This window comes from Corvus kubaryi, unplaced genomic scaffold, assembly GCF_017639235.1.
Source record: "Corvus kubaryi isolate FWS band 111438036 unplaced genomic scaffold, C.kubaryi_AGA036_p1.0 37398, whole genome shotgun sequence".
In the NCBI taxonomy this organism is placed as follows: Eukaryota; Metazoa; Chordata; class Aves; order Passeriformes; family Corvidae; genus Corvus; species Corvus kubaryi.
Window position 1 is genome coordinate 13341573 of NW_024581137.1, and position 17528 is coordinate 13359100.

General features: G+C 45.9%; 1 protein-coding gene across 1 annotated transcript in view; it reads right to left on the reverse strand.

Annotated features, from left to right (window-relative positions):
• Window positions 1–886: 886 nt before the first annotated feature.
• LIMD1 (LIM domain containing 1) overlaps window positions 887–17528 on the reverse strand; it is a 33561-nt gene continuing 16919 nt past the window's right edge. Inside the window, 6 exon segments of the mRNA XM_042043464.1 lie at window positions 887–6139; window positions 7095–7163; window positions 7860–7911; window positions 9024–9154; window positions 10477–10539; window positions 11848–11915. Coding sequence (XP_041899398.1) covers window positions 6002–6139; window positions 7095–7163; window positions 7860–7911; window positions 9024–9154; window positions 10477–10539; window positions 11848–11915 — 521 coding nt within the window. The 3' untranslated portion in view covers window positions 887–6001.

Below are 17528 nucleotides of genomic sequence, written 5' to 3' on the forward strand. Positions count from 1 at the left end.
GCTGCTCTTTTTTCTCCCGCCTACTTTTTTTTCCCTTGCACTTCGAGGCGAGGGTGCTGTCTGGAGCCCGCCCCCCTTTCTGCATAGGCCCACCACTGCCACCTGCATGCCCCCAATGTGGGGGTCTCCAACCTCCCAGGGTTAGGTGGTGTTATAGGGCTTCCCACCCTTGGCAGTCCCCCAAGTCAGGGACAACTGCTGTGCGCCCGGGCACCTTTTCTGACCCACCCCCAGGCCATGGGGTTTGACAAGGAGCAAACCTGGGGCACCTCCTGGCCAGTTTCCCACCGGATCCAGCTCTCTGGGTGTCATGCCCCAGATTTGGGCAGCTTTTTGCCTCAAGGAGGGGGAACTATATTTAGTTATTCCTATTTACTTGCTTCATTTTAGCTGACAGCTCCAAGCTGCTGTGGTGCTGCCTGGCCAACATCCAGTCTTCAGGCGGGAGGTGTCCCGGTAGCTGATAGCAGGGGCACCATGTGGCTGCCATGAATCCCAGAGCCATGGGAACACTACCCAAAACCCTCTAAGGAACCCATCCCTGCCAACACTGCAAAGGAGATTCCCATGCTGGGATTGGAGCCTGCTCTGACAGGTAGCACATCCCTCCCCAGCTCCTCAGCCTGGGACCTGGGTCTCCCCAGAAGGATGCCAGAGCAGGACAGCCTCCAATGGAGCTGCAGCAAATACCAGGTGCCTGCGAAGGACTGTAAATTCCCAGTGAACCCCACTGAGGTGCTTCTCCCCACCTAGTTCAGCCACTGAGGTCTGGGGACAGGAGTAAGGAAGAGGTTGGGAAACCATCATTTCACGGCATAACTCACCCCACTGTGGACTCTGGGCAATGACAATCATTGCAAATTTAGGAAAGAGTTGACTCTGAGCATTGCTTAAGATATTGTCTTTAATCACTGAAATCACAACAGGCCAGTGGCTTTGTTCTGCTACCGGTCTTCATTCTTTATAAATACTTAACAGCACAGAAGAAAAGAGGGCTGTGTTCACAGGAGGCTAAGGTTAGTTACACCAGCACAAATCCTAAAACACTCTCTCCTGAAGCTAAGCTTTGGAGGAAACACAAAATAATTAGTACCATTCAGTATCGTTAGCCAGGCTCTGGATTTGCTTTCTAGATCCAGAAAGCCAGAGCCTGTGTGTGTGCCTGGGTCCCTGCCTGGCCATGCACCGCAGACCTGCTGCGTGGGGACGAGGGTTGGTGCCGGCAGGGCTGGGAACTGCAGCCCAGTCATCCCTCTACCAGGGCCGCAGGGCATTCCTGCCTTTACAGGACTCTTTGCCATGTATTTGCACGTGGGGACAGTTTCTTCCCATCTCCTGTCGTGTCTGAGTGGGTTGCAGATGTATGTTGCCACACCAGCTTCTGCCTGGAAGAAAGCAGGGTAATGACTTTTATTGCTCAGGAAAGCTTTGCTTCTCCTTAGGAAAAGGGTGGGTGAGCAGTCCCAGGCCCTCTCCGGAAGATGTCTGCCCAGTCAGCTTCAGTAAGTACAGCCAGGCCCACTGCAGCCAGCGAGCAGCAGGACACAGAAATGCAAAAGGAAAATGAATGCACAAATACTGTGTGATGATGAGAAATGCAAACCCCTTCCCAGCTTCTCCCAGTAGCACAGGCACTCACAGGATGGGGGAAAGGGATGTGTATCTGGTCATAGCCCTTCCCTGCCCGCAGGTACTGACTCCAGGGGTATTTCCCAGTGATGAGGCCTGGGTCAACTTGTCCTTACATTCACACACAGAAAGTTGCTCAAAATGCACCTACAAGCACTTGGTGCAGGCACAGAGGTGTGAAAGGCAGCTGTCTCACAGGCAGCACGTGCCACATGCCCATGTGCATAGACACAACTGCACACACCACCCCAAAAGTGAGCATATAGCAAGCAGTCAAGGCCCACATGGGACTTTTTTTCCAAAAAATGAGATAATCCTTTCTTTGGAATGGCCAGCCAGATGCATGCCAGCTCTTGGAAGCCCAGTTTCTGCCTTTCAAGGCTGCCACATCACACCCGATTGCTGATGAAACTCCACCATTTCCAGACTAAGCAGCTATTCACTCTGTAGTAAAAGGATCTACCAAAAAAAAGCGTTTAAACCTTGAAAGACTGGGAAAACATTTTAAAAGCCCCCAAATGAAATTCAGAAACTGAAGAGCCACAGATCTTTTCAAATGCTCCTTACCAGAGTGTTTGAAACTGCTGTTCCCTGTGTTTTAACATCAGGGCAGTTTCCTAAATTGCTTTGATCACAGGTGTTTCTTATACTTTACACAAAAAATGTCTGCTGCTTCTGTAGCTGGGGCTTTCTCCCAGCTCTTATGCAAAAATCCCTATTTAAATGAGTTTCTGTATTCTAAGCAATAGAAATTTAACAGCATGATCTGAATGAAAAAATCTTTTAAGCTCTGATTCCTGAAAGCAGGCTTCAGGGAATTCACTTGAATAACTATTTGCATGAGAGTTACTCATTAACAGCACAATGAGACTTCCAAGGGTTCCTTACTCTAAAACCAGTCAGAAGAACTTGCTGGGGGAGGAATCAAGACTAACTATTCATAGTACATTTTCATAGCATCTTAATCAATTAAAAGGCAACAAGGTTCATGTGAACAGCAAAACCCAATGAGTATCAGCCATGAGATAGTTGGAATTTAACATGTTTTTTGAAATTCCTCTGCAGGGGACAAAAAACCTCACATGTCCAGCTCCAGAGCTATATTTCCCTTTGGGGGAGCCGCCTGAAGGCAGGCAGTGAGGGCTTGGAGCTCCACAGACGGCTGGTAGAGGGTCAGAAGGAGGAGAAGGTTCCCCTGTGCAGGATGCCCCTGCCTCCCCCCGTGCCAGACCCACTGTCAGGCAGCTGCAGAGCTGGGGACAAGCTGGGGAAAATCAACAGGGACTCAGACACTCACAGCCTGGGAGAAATAATACTGAGCTTAAATGAATTCAAACTCCCAGAGATAGAAGCAGTGGAAGTTAGCACACCCAGGGGTGCAGGGCAGTGCAGTAGATGCTTTAGCTTCAAAACCACAAGCTCACAGGCTCCTTTTTCAAGAGCTTCACACTGTCATTTCCATCTCTTTGTAAATACAGGAAAGCAGAGTGTTGGCATTTAATAATTTATAGGGGACCTCAAAACTGGAAGCAGGGCAGCCTTCATTTCCCCAGCACTGAGGGATACAGGGTGGCTGACAGGAGTAAGAAGACACTGTGTGGGAGCAGAGGCCAAACTTTCTGGTGGTGCAAAGAGGGCTCCTGCAAGACAGCTTGCCACAAACTGCCTGCTTCAGGCTTTCCACAAAGGAAAATTGTCCTTCTCCCCGTACCCTTCTCTCCTGCTTATTTTGAGGTTGTAGGGAAGGCTGCAGTGGTGAGACAGAAGTTTAAACTGCAGTTTAAAAAGAAAATACCCATCCCACTAGTGTTTCCAGATCTTTACAAAACGAAGGCCAAAAAATGTGCACAAGGGCTTGCTCTAAAAAATCAAGAGGTAGCAGAAGCATGAGCTACATAGCATCTGGTCTCAGAGACAGCAACAGATGATCAAGGCTGGTGTTACCAGTACACTTCCAAAAACCACTTTGATATCTCATCACCTTTGCTGCCAAAAGCAGCTCAGGGCGGAGAACCACCTGCCCAGGACTATCTGAATTATTTACTAGGGATTGTGAGCTAGTGTTATTTTCCACCTCAGCCCCTTCAGACAGTCCTAAGATCACAGTCACACCTTGAACACCCCCTCCCTGCTCCAGCCTAGCTGTGCTGCAGGACATAAGCTGATGTTGTGCACTGGGGTGAGAGCACTACAGGATTTGCCCTGGCTGTTGTGGCCCTCGATCCATCTTGCTTGGATGCAGCACTGCTTACGTTTTGTGTCAGCTCCCATCCCTTTCCTAACCAGCATTTGGAGGCTAAATTTAAAGCTCTAGGAGGGCTCACATATTTGGGGTCAATTTTACCTCCTCTAAAATCACAGGTAAAACTCTCAGAAGATATATTTCACAGTGGTAAAGTGCCCTCCCTTGAGCTTTCAGTCACTCACTGAAGGGATGCGTGTCCCCAGGAAAAATGGTGCCACAGAGCCAAGCTACACCAAAGCTGTGGATGGCTTCCAGGCAGGACCAGCCTCCAGCCCCGAGCTGCCATCCCCATCCTGAAGAGCAGCAGAAACAGGGGGAAGCACTTGCAGCTGAATGGGGCAGAGGGCGGGATAGTCAGCTGGCACCATGAAACTCCATGCCAAGCCCACCAAGCTCCTGAGGCTGGGGCAGTTTCACATTTCAGCAATGGCAAGATGATTTATTAGCACAGGCAGAGACAGGCAACTTGTTGCTACCTGACACCTGTGCTGCTCCAGATGGGTACACGTTGCTGTCTGACTACATCGAGTGAAGTTCAAGCTACATCCATGCGACTAGAAAAGAGGTTTAGTTGAACTATAATGGGTTTTCAGCATGGGCACGTTTTGGGAGTCCCAGTGCCATGGCTCAGCTAACTTATTGTAGTTTCCTCACTAAAAAGATCTTCAAGAATGTCATCCCATCCTTTGCTAGTCAGAACCAACTTTACATCTTTAGCATAGGTACATGAGGATTTAACTAATTTTCCACACAAATGACAGAAAGAGTAGTTAAGATCCCCAGCTGCATCCAAGGCTTTAAATTAAGAGATTTTTGTTAAACAAAAGTACCAGTACATGAGGGGCTGCTCAGCTTTGGTATGTACAGAACATGCAGTGCAGGCACACCCATCACATATGTAACACATATGGGGGGAACAGATTTCTTTGACTATAAAGCAGGGCGGGGTCAAGAAAAGAAACAATCTGCCTTCCTGCTTTCTCAGCAGAAGAGAAAGTAAGGGCCAAACTCTCTAACCCCTTACTCAGATAAGCTGTTATTATTCACGGGAGCAAATCTGTTTATGCCAACATACTCATATGAGTTCAGGTTGTAGAGCTGGGCTCTAAATGTAACAAAGCCTTCATAACAATCTCGAGTTTGCTTCCCGAGCTCTAAATAAGCACCACTATGAAATGGCTTTGTGCTGGGTAAACACCATGAAAGGAACAGGCAGGCTGAGGGCTGCGCTGTGAGGACAAACTGGAAAACTCGGGCAACTGTCTGTGTATGGAGAGCTTTTTTCCAACACGAGCTCTGCAAGCAAGAATGAGGATGGATTTCCCCCATGTCCACACGTTCAGCATCCCGACCTTTCCTTTCCAAATATGATCCACTATGCAGACTCTGGCACAGCAGACTGGCCCCTGTGTGTCATGCTGACACACAAGCCTGGGCCCCAAGTCATTGCAGTAGCTTAGCCTAGCTTGTTCCAGTTTTTTGTTGTTTGAAATGGGATGTTGGCCTCCAGTTGCCAGACAGCATTGCCTGTTTGTGCTTGGAGAGTTGGTGGTTTTATAGCCTTTTTACAGACTTGATACTGGAGTTCAGGGAATTAACTGAAAGGTCCAAGTGTGCCATTTTGCACAGACCCCTTTCTTTTCTTTTCTTTTCCTAAAGAATTAATAAAAAGAGAGTGTATCTAAAAAACTGGTACTAGTAGGTTGGTGTCCTTCAGGGAACCTGATGAAATGTGCTTTCAGGAAACAGTAGACTGATGGGATGTCCCTGGCAAGACAGCCTCTGGCTTTTTAATTGTGCATGGCATGATCCGAGTTCATAGGCACGAGAGCAAATTGTGCTTTCACTGGATAATCTTCCAAAATGAGCCCAGAGGAATTTCCAGGCGGCAGAAAAAGGCACGTAAAAGTAAACTGATTGGTTTAGGTAACATGCCACATTCTTGGTCAAGTAGACATGGTTTGATGCAGCTGAAATCCTTTGTGAATCCAGCAAAAATCTCTCATATCCTTTTACAGGAACGCTGCCGACTGGCGGAAAACATGCACAGGAAATCAGCTGAAGGTGGGGAGAGGGAGATCATGTAACAAGTCTTCTGTCCCGGCTTTCCAACGCTGGCCACGCTGACTAGTAGTGGTGCTGGTAGGCAGCTGCTGGGGTTGTGCCATTCTCTATGTGTTTCAGGTGACAGGAGTGACAAAGCAAATGTTCATCCAGTGGGTAGCAGCGATGCCCGTCTTCATCGTTCAGCTCCATCCCACAGTCCTGCAAAGAGAGGCCATGCCAATTATTAGAGCTTGTGTTCATCTTCCAGTGTCAGCTGGGGTCTGGCTTCCAGGAAAGTGATTTTGTGACAAGGACAGAAGACACCCAGCCAACAGCTCCTTCCTAATAGGTCCAGCATGTACCATGAGAAGAAAAACATCTAACATAGGCATTTTGATGGACAGCCTTGTACAAATTTGTTTGAAGCAGTTTTACTGAATAAGCTTTATCTTGTGGTAAGGTGCAATCCTCTTACATGTATTTTAAACATGCTCGTGTCTCCTTACACTGTCAGGTAGGATTCACCTCTTCACATTACAGTTGTACAGTGTCAGGGCCTCCTTTCACTGCATTATAAGCACAGTGAGAAAAGACTATTTATTTTAATTCACAATGCAGAAGTATGGAGGATTTCTGAGAAGCCCTGCATGGAGACCAAATGGTTTGCAAGAGCTGGCATCTTGTGGAATTTTTTTTTGTGCAGCCACATCCTTTCTCCAGCCCCAATGACACGTTCATTTCCCATGAGAGTGAAAGTAACTTATACCCCACAGGATCAGTCACCACCTTAGCATTTTTCAACAATCTGACCTGGAAATCAGATACACTAATGTGATCTGGAGCTTGGGGCTTCTGAAAGGCAGCAATAGACCTTACTAAGTCACCATGCTTCCTTCATTAATGAATAAACTGCCAAATTTGAAAAGCAATAATTAACTTGTTGCCCGCAACTTTATGGATAGCAAATGAAATTACAGCTGAAACACGTTGCTGCAAAAGCTTTCATCCTCAATCTGGAAATTTCTCAGTCACTGACAGAAAGGGTCTCACACTGCAAGGTTTGCACTGCTCATCTACTGCTGCTGGAAGGCAGCAGTAAGATTTATTTCCATCTTAAAAAGAATAGCAGTTATGACTATGAAGTGCCCGCTCCCCGAGAAAGCTGCTGACCTACCTCGCAGTGGTAACATTCCACGTGGTAATCCTTGTCCATGGACACAACCCGAATGGTCTCATCAGACCCCTGTGCACATTTGAGTAAAGCAGAAATTACAAAGGATTACAGCAGGATCAGACACATGCACTTTGTAGATTGCTTCCTGCAACAGAATGAATGTTGAGGAAATGCATTTGGGCAGCTGGTTGGAGACCACAGATAAATCCTGCCACTTGCAGTTATTTTTACAGTTAATAATAAATATTTTTACAGAGGATATCTGCAGTCAGTATCGACTGACTGCAGTTATCCTCTAAAATGTGACACCGGAAATGTAAAAATGTTCCCTGTTTAACAGTAACATCTATCAGAAATCACATATTAATCACTAGGTAATTTCAATAGAACACATTTTTCAGCATTTTAAATTAGTTTTGCCCAAGATTCATCTCCTCCAAGTATTAAAATGAGTTACATTTAGGAGTACCACCAGCATCTATTGACATAAAGGAAAATTCTCCTGAACATAAAACTAGCAGCAGCATAATCCTGCAGGAGATGAAAAAAGCAGCCTGACCAAGGAAGAAGAAGGTTCATTACTGAACAAAAGAAGGGTCACATTTCAAGAACAGTGCATGAACTTAGATCAAAGGGTTGCACTCCAGAGGAAGCGACCATCTCTCCCCATCCACAAGCACATTCGTCTTGACACAGGGTCAAGTGTGAAAGAGAGCAAGGCCTGACACTCCTCCCCTGAGGGGATATGGAATAAAAGGCTCTCACCTCAGAGGGCAGAATGGGAAGTCCACATGCTGCACACTTTGGAGCTAAAACTCTGGAAGAACAACAAGGAATTGAAGGCAAGTTATGGATCAACACAAACAGAGAGGACTGTATGTTCTCAGTGATAACATGAAAATCTTCAGCTGTAAATAACTTACCCACAGGAAAACTTTGTTTCCCAAGATCATAAATTCATTTTAGCATTGATTTTAAGTAATGCTTGGCACATGTTGCTCGATCAGGCAAAAAGAGTATACTTTACACTTAGTGCCAGAAAAAATACAAAATTCCCTATAAAATTCTTGGCTGCTACTGAGAGATTTGGAAAAGAAAATGAGGAGGAACTGAGGAGGACTGTCCCCAGAAAAATACATTGAAAGAAGTGGCAGCCTCAGGGCAGGAAACTTCTGAGAAAACACCACATGACTGTACAGCTTCTTAAGGCCTTAGAATAATTACTTAAATTAAATTGCAGGAAAATATGCATAATTTCAGAATAATGATGGCATACAAGGGCACTAATCTTGATTGTAACAACTCTAATTCTGGCACAACACTGAAGAGCTCCAAGGGCTGCCTGAGTAACACTTAATACTCTCCCTTCTCAGAAAATGGAGCAAGGACCAAAGCAAGCCAGAAGGACATACAAAGTGTGTGCAGCTCTAATGTCATAACTACCAGCCAAGAGCACAGCCATTTTATGTTACTGTCTAAATAAGAAGTGATTTTGAAAGTGGATTTATCAGTTGTTTAATTTAGAACTGGGTAAAAGTTTTGCTTTGCAGGTTCAATGGTGATTCTTTAAAAGTCAAATTCAGCCCTTCAACTACTCAAAAAGTAAATCACATTGATTTCCACAGGCATTCACAGGCTTGCCTTAAAGCAGACTAATTTTGCACATCACTGAACACTTCAGGAGCACTATTTCTCACTGTCTCTGCTTTGCAGAAGGGGCATCTGAAGCCCAGAGGTTATTTGACTTCATCAGAGTTACACAGGAGTCAACAGCTGGATAAGAGGAGAGGGGAGGAATTTCTAGGGTCTAGCCCCATCCTCAAAATTCTAACCCTGTTGCTATTTTACTAATCTGCACTCCTAACTTGCTGAAAAGCTAAATTAGAGGCTTGTTGCTTGGAACATCTCTGCTGTTTATTTTGCCCTTACTTGTGGTAATCTCTGACACAGTAGATTTTGTTTTCAGAGTCTACAGTGAATGGCACACCATCCAGACACTCGTTGCAGATGACGCATCGGAAGCAGCCCGGATGATATGATTTCCCTAGAGCCTGCAGGATCTGCAACAGAGCAGGAGAGAGGAAAAATGCACATGAAGAGCCAATAAAGATGAAAATAGTAAACACACAGCTTTACACCAGATAATGCTGCATATTCATCAGCAGGGCTGTGTCTTTTTTCCCCCATCTCATCTGAAAAATCAGTTAACAAGGATGGAAAGGGCAGCTGGAATCAATATATAGCACCTGGTTCCAGAAATATTGATTATTAGCGTGGGTAAGAAAACAATTTAGAGACTCAGTCAAGGTATTTAGCATGACAAAGGAGAGAAAATAATTTCTGAAGTCAACAGGCAGAGAATACTTATCAAGATCACAAGGCAAGATGTACCAGCCGAACAAAGGAAATACACTTTTATATTCTCCATGAGAAGTTGGAAGTAATATTATTGCTAGGTTTTCGTAATTCCTTAGATATTGAAGGGCTTTGTACTGGCTTTGTACTGGCTTTCTAATTAGCACAGACTATGGAAACTGTGTTGAACTCAACAGCTGCAATTCACTACCTGGAATACCACGGTCAGTAGAAGGATCAGACTTCTGAGTACGAAACAGCTTTTCCAATTGTAATGCTTCCCAGTGTAAGCAGGCAAACAAAGACAATTAATGATAAGCATTAGAAAATGCTGGGAGGTATGCTGTGAACCAGAAATTCCTAATTTCTTTGCCTCAGCTGTAGTCTTACACCACCAGCTATATTGGTCTCCCTCTGAATGTCCTACAACTGAATGCTGACCCCCCAAGCGTCCCCCACCCCATGCACATCTGGAATGGATGGTACCTGCTGTAGGCTAATCCTGCTTCACAGATCTGAACTCTGAGGTCTGGGTCACACACTGTAGGTCAAACCTGCTCCCCAGAGTATCAGTACCCACAGAAAATGACAAGGAAGTGACTTCATCCAGAAGACACATGGGAAGCCACAGCTTGAGTGCAGGAAAGAGAGGCTGAGAGAGCTGCACTGATGCCTCACAGCAAGGGAGCACTGCAGAGCCACGACACTGCTGAGCAGGAAGCATCAACAGGATTACAAATACACTGTCCAGGGAAGCCCAAAAAGGGAAGAAAGAGCTGGAGGCTCTGCTTTTCAACACCCGCTGAAAACAGGCAGAGCTGTGTCTCTGCACCACGTACAGTAGCATGCCAGCTTCACTTGAAAAAACTCAACAAAAGGCTCAGAGGATTGTCCTTCTGATACCAGTCTCACACTAGGCAAACTACCACATGACAACAGACAGTATTGGGTATGAATATATTTTTCTTTTGATGCATTCTTCTAAAAAGCTGTGGGAGTTTTTTCTCCTTAAGCAACTGTCACTTACCATGTCCATTATCAAATGACCACAAATGAAACACCTGTCAGCTGACTGCTGGAAACCGGAATACTGCAAGGACAAAAAAGAATTCACTTAAAATTTCACAAGGCCACTCAAGCACAAACAACAGTGTACTGTGGAGTGTTATTTGCATATTTGTTTGCATAGGTCCTTTTTCTGTGCTCCTTACACAGAAAAGCTAAACTTTCCAATGCTTTTTTCATTATATAAAGGTTTGGATGGGTTTCCAGAGGATATAAATAAAGACACCAGACTGCCCAGTTTCAGAAAGAGTACAAATTCCTGTAACTTCCAAGTCCAAAATTTAACTTTAATTTAAAGTACAAAAATAAATACCATAAATACACATGCAAATAAGGCAGTTACTAATAAGACTTATTACATGCTTATTTGACCACATGAATCTACAAGGCAGGAACCTACTTGTGTTTATCACATATTCATGCCACAATATCTGTATATATAGGCCTGGAAAGCCAAATTTTTCTTTGGTTACATGATTATAATTCTGTTGAAGCTTCTCTGAGGTCAGTGGTATTGTCCCAGCTCCTTGTTAGGATAGCAATCAAGTCTGGCCCAGGGCAACGTTTTTGCTGTTTTTGCTGAGATCTATTGGTAAGGAACTGTCTGTCGTGCCCACAACATGCACCTTGGGCACAGCACATCATCTGTCTGAATGATGGAAATGCAAACTTGGAAAATAAAATATTTTAGGTGCATTTAATCAATCTTTTTATTTTCAGCCTGTGTAGAACATACTGATGAGAACAAAGAAGATGAACTTACCTCTCTCTGACAGAAATCACTAGGCTTCACCAATAAGTAGGCAAAAATGGCTTTGTCAAGTCTCAAGGAAGGCTTAATCTACCAGGACTCAGGGGAAGAAGGGTGTGTGGCTTTTTATCTGCACCAGCCAAGGAGAGGGCTGTGGGGTTGCTTCATGCTTAGGTACCCTCATACAAAATCCATTGAGGACAACAGAAAGATATCCATTAAGATATCCATTAGGTGAAAAGGGAAATTCACCCATTCATTCTTCTGTAGCTATTCATCTCACTCCTGCCTCCACAGTATGGCCACGGAGACAATGCTTTGAAGGAGACATCACAACAGATTATGGCTTCAGCTAGAGGCTCTGTGCCACAAAACCATGCCCTCTCACTCAACTACTTCCAGCACCACACGTGGGCAGCCACTGTGGCTGGGGCTGGCCCTAGGTAAATGTTGGAGCAGAAGGGGCAGGCAGGATGCTGGACCAGAAGCATGTGAAACACAGGCAAAGCTGACAGGCAGAAAGGCTGTGTGTCTGCTGGCAACCCTGAGATGTCTCATTACAAGAGTCAACTGGGTGCTTACCAGGAAGTCTTCTTCACAGAACACCTTTCCATTGACAAAATAAAAGGCTTTTCCTCTCAGCTTTCGACCTAAGGGAAAACAAAACCGAGATAACAAAAAGGTCAGCAGAGAGCAGGGAGAAAATGTGAGCAAAACCTGACTGCCGAGAAGCAAACAACAATGAAGACATCCAAGGACAGCTGTCACACAGCTGGAAAAGAGCACCCAACTCCAGCACATGTCTTCCCAGACTCCAGCCCACCAAACCTTCTTCCACTGGTGGTTGCTGGTGAATGCCAGTTGGTGGATCTGGACAAAAGTCCCACCTCTGGGCAGGAGGTGGTAGCTTTGCAAGCCTGGACCACATCCTGGCAAATTACTGTGCGTGTTGTAACTCTGGGAAGAGTGAGTGAGGATACACTGACTCATGCTGGAAAACACCCCAGGAAAGGAGCAAGAAGGAAAGAAGAAAGGGCATACAGAGAGTAACCCACACTTGACTTAATTCCTCAAAATGTCACAACCTTGCTGTTTTGCTATGAGCAGCAGCTGCCAGACAAGGCACTGCAATACCCGAGCACCCACTCTGCCCCACCAGAGCACTCAACAGGCTTCTCTGCTACCTACCAGCACATTTGTTACTACAGCTGCCAACAAAAAGCTTCGAAACTATTAAAAAAATTTTTTTAGAAAATCCGAATGTCATAATCAAGAAAAGATGACAACGTTTTTCCAAGAAAGGACTCTACATATGGAGAAGATTTGTATTTACTGCAGCTTTTGTGTTTATGCCTCTCATTCACCGTCTGTTTTCAGTTCCATGTAATCATGGCAATGTTTGCTCAGGCTGCCAGCACTCCTAAAGGCCCTGCATTCCCCCAAGAAAAAATGGCTAGGTTTTGTTTGTTTATAAAAAGCTGCTCCTACCTCTTTGCAGCCTGGTTTCCTTATTGAGCCCAGGGTTTGAAATACAAGCCTGGCACTGGAAAGGTTCTGCACTGGAGCCCCAAGCCCGTGCCAGGAGACAGTGCCCAGGGCAGGGGGAGCAGCCCTGCCTTGGCACAGCTGGAGCAGGACCTGCTGCAGGCTGGTTTTGGACACCTACCAGGCACTGCTGGAAGGAAATTGGGTCTGAGACTCTGGGACCCAGAAGCCTCCTGCTTGACGTGCTGAATGTGGCCAGTATCATTAAAAAAGTGATTGTCAGCTGCTGGGTGTATAAATGTAAACAACACACAGGACTGGTCTGGGGATCACTTTATGGTATGCACCTACCCAGCAGACTTCAGCGAAGAACCGTGCTGGCTGCAAGGCTTTAGGAAAAGCAGGAAGCCAAGTAAACCCACTTGAAGAAACTACAATCTTTACAGTCTCCTGCATACACCAGAGGGCACCCTCAGGCTGGGAAACAACTCCCGCTACCCATTTCTTCCTCTGCTGCTCTCTGCTTCTCCCTGCCCACTTCTGGGATGGACTTCTCCCAGTGTCTCTTCGAGGTGAGGAAGCACTTTCTTATCATACAATTAGGAAGGCAACATACAGGAAAAGCTCACTTCCCCAGGCTGCACTGGGAACTGTCCCAGTGGAACACCTTGAGAAATGGAGATGCTCCAGGGAAGCTCCAAAGTTTTGCCAGTGAATTGAGGCAGACAAGCATTTCATCAGCAGTGCCCTGCCAAGGTCTCAGGCAGCAAGGCAGGTGGAGGACAGGGCACTGTGCTTTCTCAAGGAATGAGCCCCGGTTTGCGTGTGCAGGAGCTTAATGGTTAAACTGTGGGCATTGCTCAGCTCTGTGTTTACTGGACCAGTGCAGGAGCCTAAAGCACATGGCCCCATCATATTCACTGTCCCCCAATCTCTTCTAATCCCTGCTAGGGACAACTATGCAACCTGGAGGTCAGATATAACCCAGGGCAGCAGCCCATCCTTGCACCAATGCAGACATGGAAGAAAACCGGACAAATCCGAAAGCATCCCACTCTGGTTTTTCTGATTTTGCTGAAACCGAAACAGGACCCAGAGTTCAAAACAGAAAGTATCTAATCTGGGACATGTAATCTTTGTGGCTCATAACCCAGGGTGTGTATTTGCATGATAACTCCACCACATGTAATCTTTGTGGCTCCTAACCCAGGGTGTGTACTTGTATGATAACCCCACCTGTGTGCCTGCCTGTCCACAGGTAAGCCTGGCATGCTCACCAGCAGCTCTACAGTCACAGTGTCTGAGGAGGGACAGGAGAGGCATGGGAATACCTGAGATTTGCAGCACCTTTGTCAAAGGGTGGTCCTAAGCAAGTTAAAAACAAGCCTAATGCAGCAAGAAGTACTCTTGAAAATCTCCCACTGATTGAAATACGACACTGGGATTTAGCACTCCTAAAAATGAAAAACAAACAAAAAATATTTAACTTTGGTTTTATATTACATGGTAGTGAGGGCTCCAGTTCAGTGCAACGGGCAGGTGCCCAAGTGACTTTCCCACTTGCGTGCAATGTGTCTCCTTAAAGACAAGCTGACAGTGGTGAGGAAAAACATACACATGGGGCCATGCAACGAGGAAATGCTTCTTTGGATGAAGGCCCTCACCTGGTGCATGAACAGCAGCCATTCCAACAGAAGGGATGAGGTTTGGATTGCTGCCACGACGTCATTCTTCCATGGTGACAAAAAAAGCATTTACCAGCCATTCTGCATCCAGTGTATTTTTAACACGGTGACATTAGCAGGTTAAGATTGATGGCAACAGACCTTCAGTGAAGGTGCCACAGCCAGTGTGCTATGTCTGGGCTTCTGCTGCAAGCTCATTCAGCAGAGGGATAAACCCCTTTATAAAGGATTCATAATCTGGCCATGGGCATTTTATGAGTCCCTGAAGAAGAGCTGCTGACACCAAGAGCACTTTGAGGCAGGACAGGGATGATTTAATTATGTTTTTTAGGGAAGAGGTGAGCATATTAACTATTTTTAGCTCTCTATTACTCTCTTTAAGCTCCTGGCAGAAACGTAAAAGGAAATTAGCAAAACCCACAAGTACCAGGTGCTCCTGCAGCCACCGTGGGAGTGGTTCATGCAAACACAGCCCATTTCTTCCTCTGCTGCTCTCTGCTTCTCCCTGCCCACTTCTGGGATGGACTTCTCCCAGTACTTCTTCAAGATGAGGAAGCACTTTCTCATCGTACAATTGGGAAGGGAAGATGCAGGAAAAGCTCACTTCCCCAGGCTGCACTGGGGACTGTCCCGGTGGAGCTGGGATGTTCTTGCTGCAGCCACACCAGTAAAAGCAACAGCACTGGGACTGCCCCACAGTGCAGAGCAGGGCAGCAGTGCCTTCTGTCCCTGCACTGAGCTCCCTGACATGGGGTAGTGCCTTAAACTAAACCAGTCCCTCTCAAAAGCGATACTTCTGACTGGGCCCGCAGAGGCTGGCACAGGTGTCATTGGAGCATGAAGATGCTGTTTTATTTTCACCAAAAGGAAGGACTGAGAAGTTAAATGGCATATAAGGAATCACTTGTTGATAACTGCCTATTTTCAATATGCATCATGAAGAAATATCCTTTGATAAACCCAGGAATTTTTAATGCATGGCTTGCTGCTTTCAGGATCAATTGTGCTACTAGTCTTATGCTGCTGGCTCCTGACTGTATTTCACTTTCACTTCACCCTGAATTTAGCTAATCTCACACCTGAAAAGATTCAGACAATTAAAATTCTTTGGCATTTCAACCTTACTGTCTTCACTTGTTACAAGGTATCTTGTTCATTTCTCTGACAGGAAGTTTGAGCCCTGAGCTTTTATGTGCTGCTCATCCCTCACACGTCTGTCTAATCTGTTTAGCTGTGGGACCTTCAGGATGACCTCGAGGTCATTTCAGCACCAATTTCAAAATATTTCAAGCTTAGTCACTAGTGCCTTTGTGCTAAAATAAACACACTTTGCTTAGCAGCTGATAATAGGCATACCATCAGGCTGCACTCCCAGGATGCCAGTGCTTTTGTCCACCGTTTTCTCAAATGATGGCTCTCTCCTTTTGAAGTTCATGCAGAGAGAGTTTTATGAGGGACTTGCAATGTCCCTGGCAAGGAGGATCCTGGGAGATGCATCATTTGTTTGCTGGGGAGCTGGACTCGACTTTCTCTTTTGAAGTTGCTTTTCCATTATTTATGAAAAGGACAATGGCGGTCACAAACCCCCATTAAAAGACAAGAGATAGCTCGTGATACATACAATGGAAAAGGGCCATGTCTGGATCCCAGGGCTCTATGGGGATGCATGACCAGGATTGCTGCATTGCTGGAAAGGCAATGTGTGGACTTCACTTGTCACTTATCTAAGCACCATGGAACTCCCTGTGGTATCTGCACAGCAAATGGGCAAAAATCACTGCTGACTGGCAGCTACTCCTGGGTCCCTTCCACGCTGACAGCCCTGGGCCTCTGCCATTACAAAGATCAGTGCTTTTTAGAGTACCACAGCTGTAAAACAAATTTGGATATGTGATTACTGATGGCAGGTTAAATTCAAAAGGATTTTATTTTCTGGGTTCATTGGATGTAACCTTCTGACAAGCAGGACAGCAGGTTGGAAACACCATCAGCCTGGCTGCTAAGGATCAAAGGAAGCTCTACTCAGTCCTGGGTGGCTCCGGCTCAAGCTGCAGTCCTTCCCCCAGTTTCCATTCTCCCCATGGAAATCTGCAAGGAGATTTGGATTAAAGAACCTACTCTGATCCATGCACCCTTCAGGCAGTAAATTGGGTACAGGCAGAGCCCAAGGACCTTGGCTCCTCCCAACCACTCAAAAGTCCCTGCTGCCCACAGCACAGGAGCCCCCCCGTCCCCAGGCAGCATGTGTGTTTTGGGAGCCCTCTGTGGACACTGCTGACAGGCAGTATGGTGCCCTACCCTGTGCAGCAGACTAGGTCAGGCATCAGAGAGTTCTGCTTAATTTCTGCCATCTGTCCCATTTATGTTGGCCACCGTTAAAGATGGGTGCAGCACTGAGGCTGACACAGAAGCGTCAATATTTCCAATCTGCTCTAGAATTGGGCCTGCATGAAAGGGTCACTTCAATGCCTGTACATCCTCCAAATCAGGTAAATGGCACACATCCCAGGGCAGACCAAAATCTTGCTGAAACCATGGGCAGGAGGATAGGATATCTCTGAGAAGAAACTGCTAGGACACAGTAACTCCATTACCATGTAAGTTGTTCAGTTTCTCTCAACTCCACCAGTGGTATGTTAACATTGCATGTGCTCTCACCATACATGAGGCAGTAGAAAAAAAACCAAACAAACCCAAGCAAAAAACCCTCAAAACTCTGAGAAAATGATCTGCTGCCTGAAAGCCAAAAACATGCTCTGGCACATGGAAGAAAGATAAGCAAGAAAGATAAGCTGCCTCTAAGGGCACCACAGGTGCGGGCAGAAATGGATCCCCAGAGGAAAACACTGCAAAACCACAGCACACCACACAAATGAGCAACACCTCTCCTTTGCTGATGGCATACCAGTGCAAGAAGATATTCAAGAGTTCTTCTTTTTAGGGAAAACCCGGAGAAGCATCAAAATTCAGAGGTAAAATACAGTCACCCTGGGACGAAGCAGTGCTTTTGATCCAGATGGTCCCTGCTCAGTAACTGGTTTCCATCCCAGTGCTCCGCCACTCTGCATCACTCTAGAGACTGCTGCCCTGTTC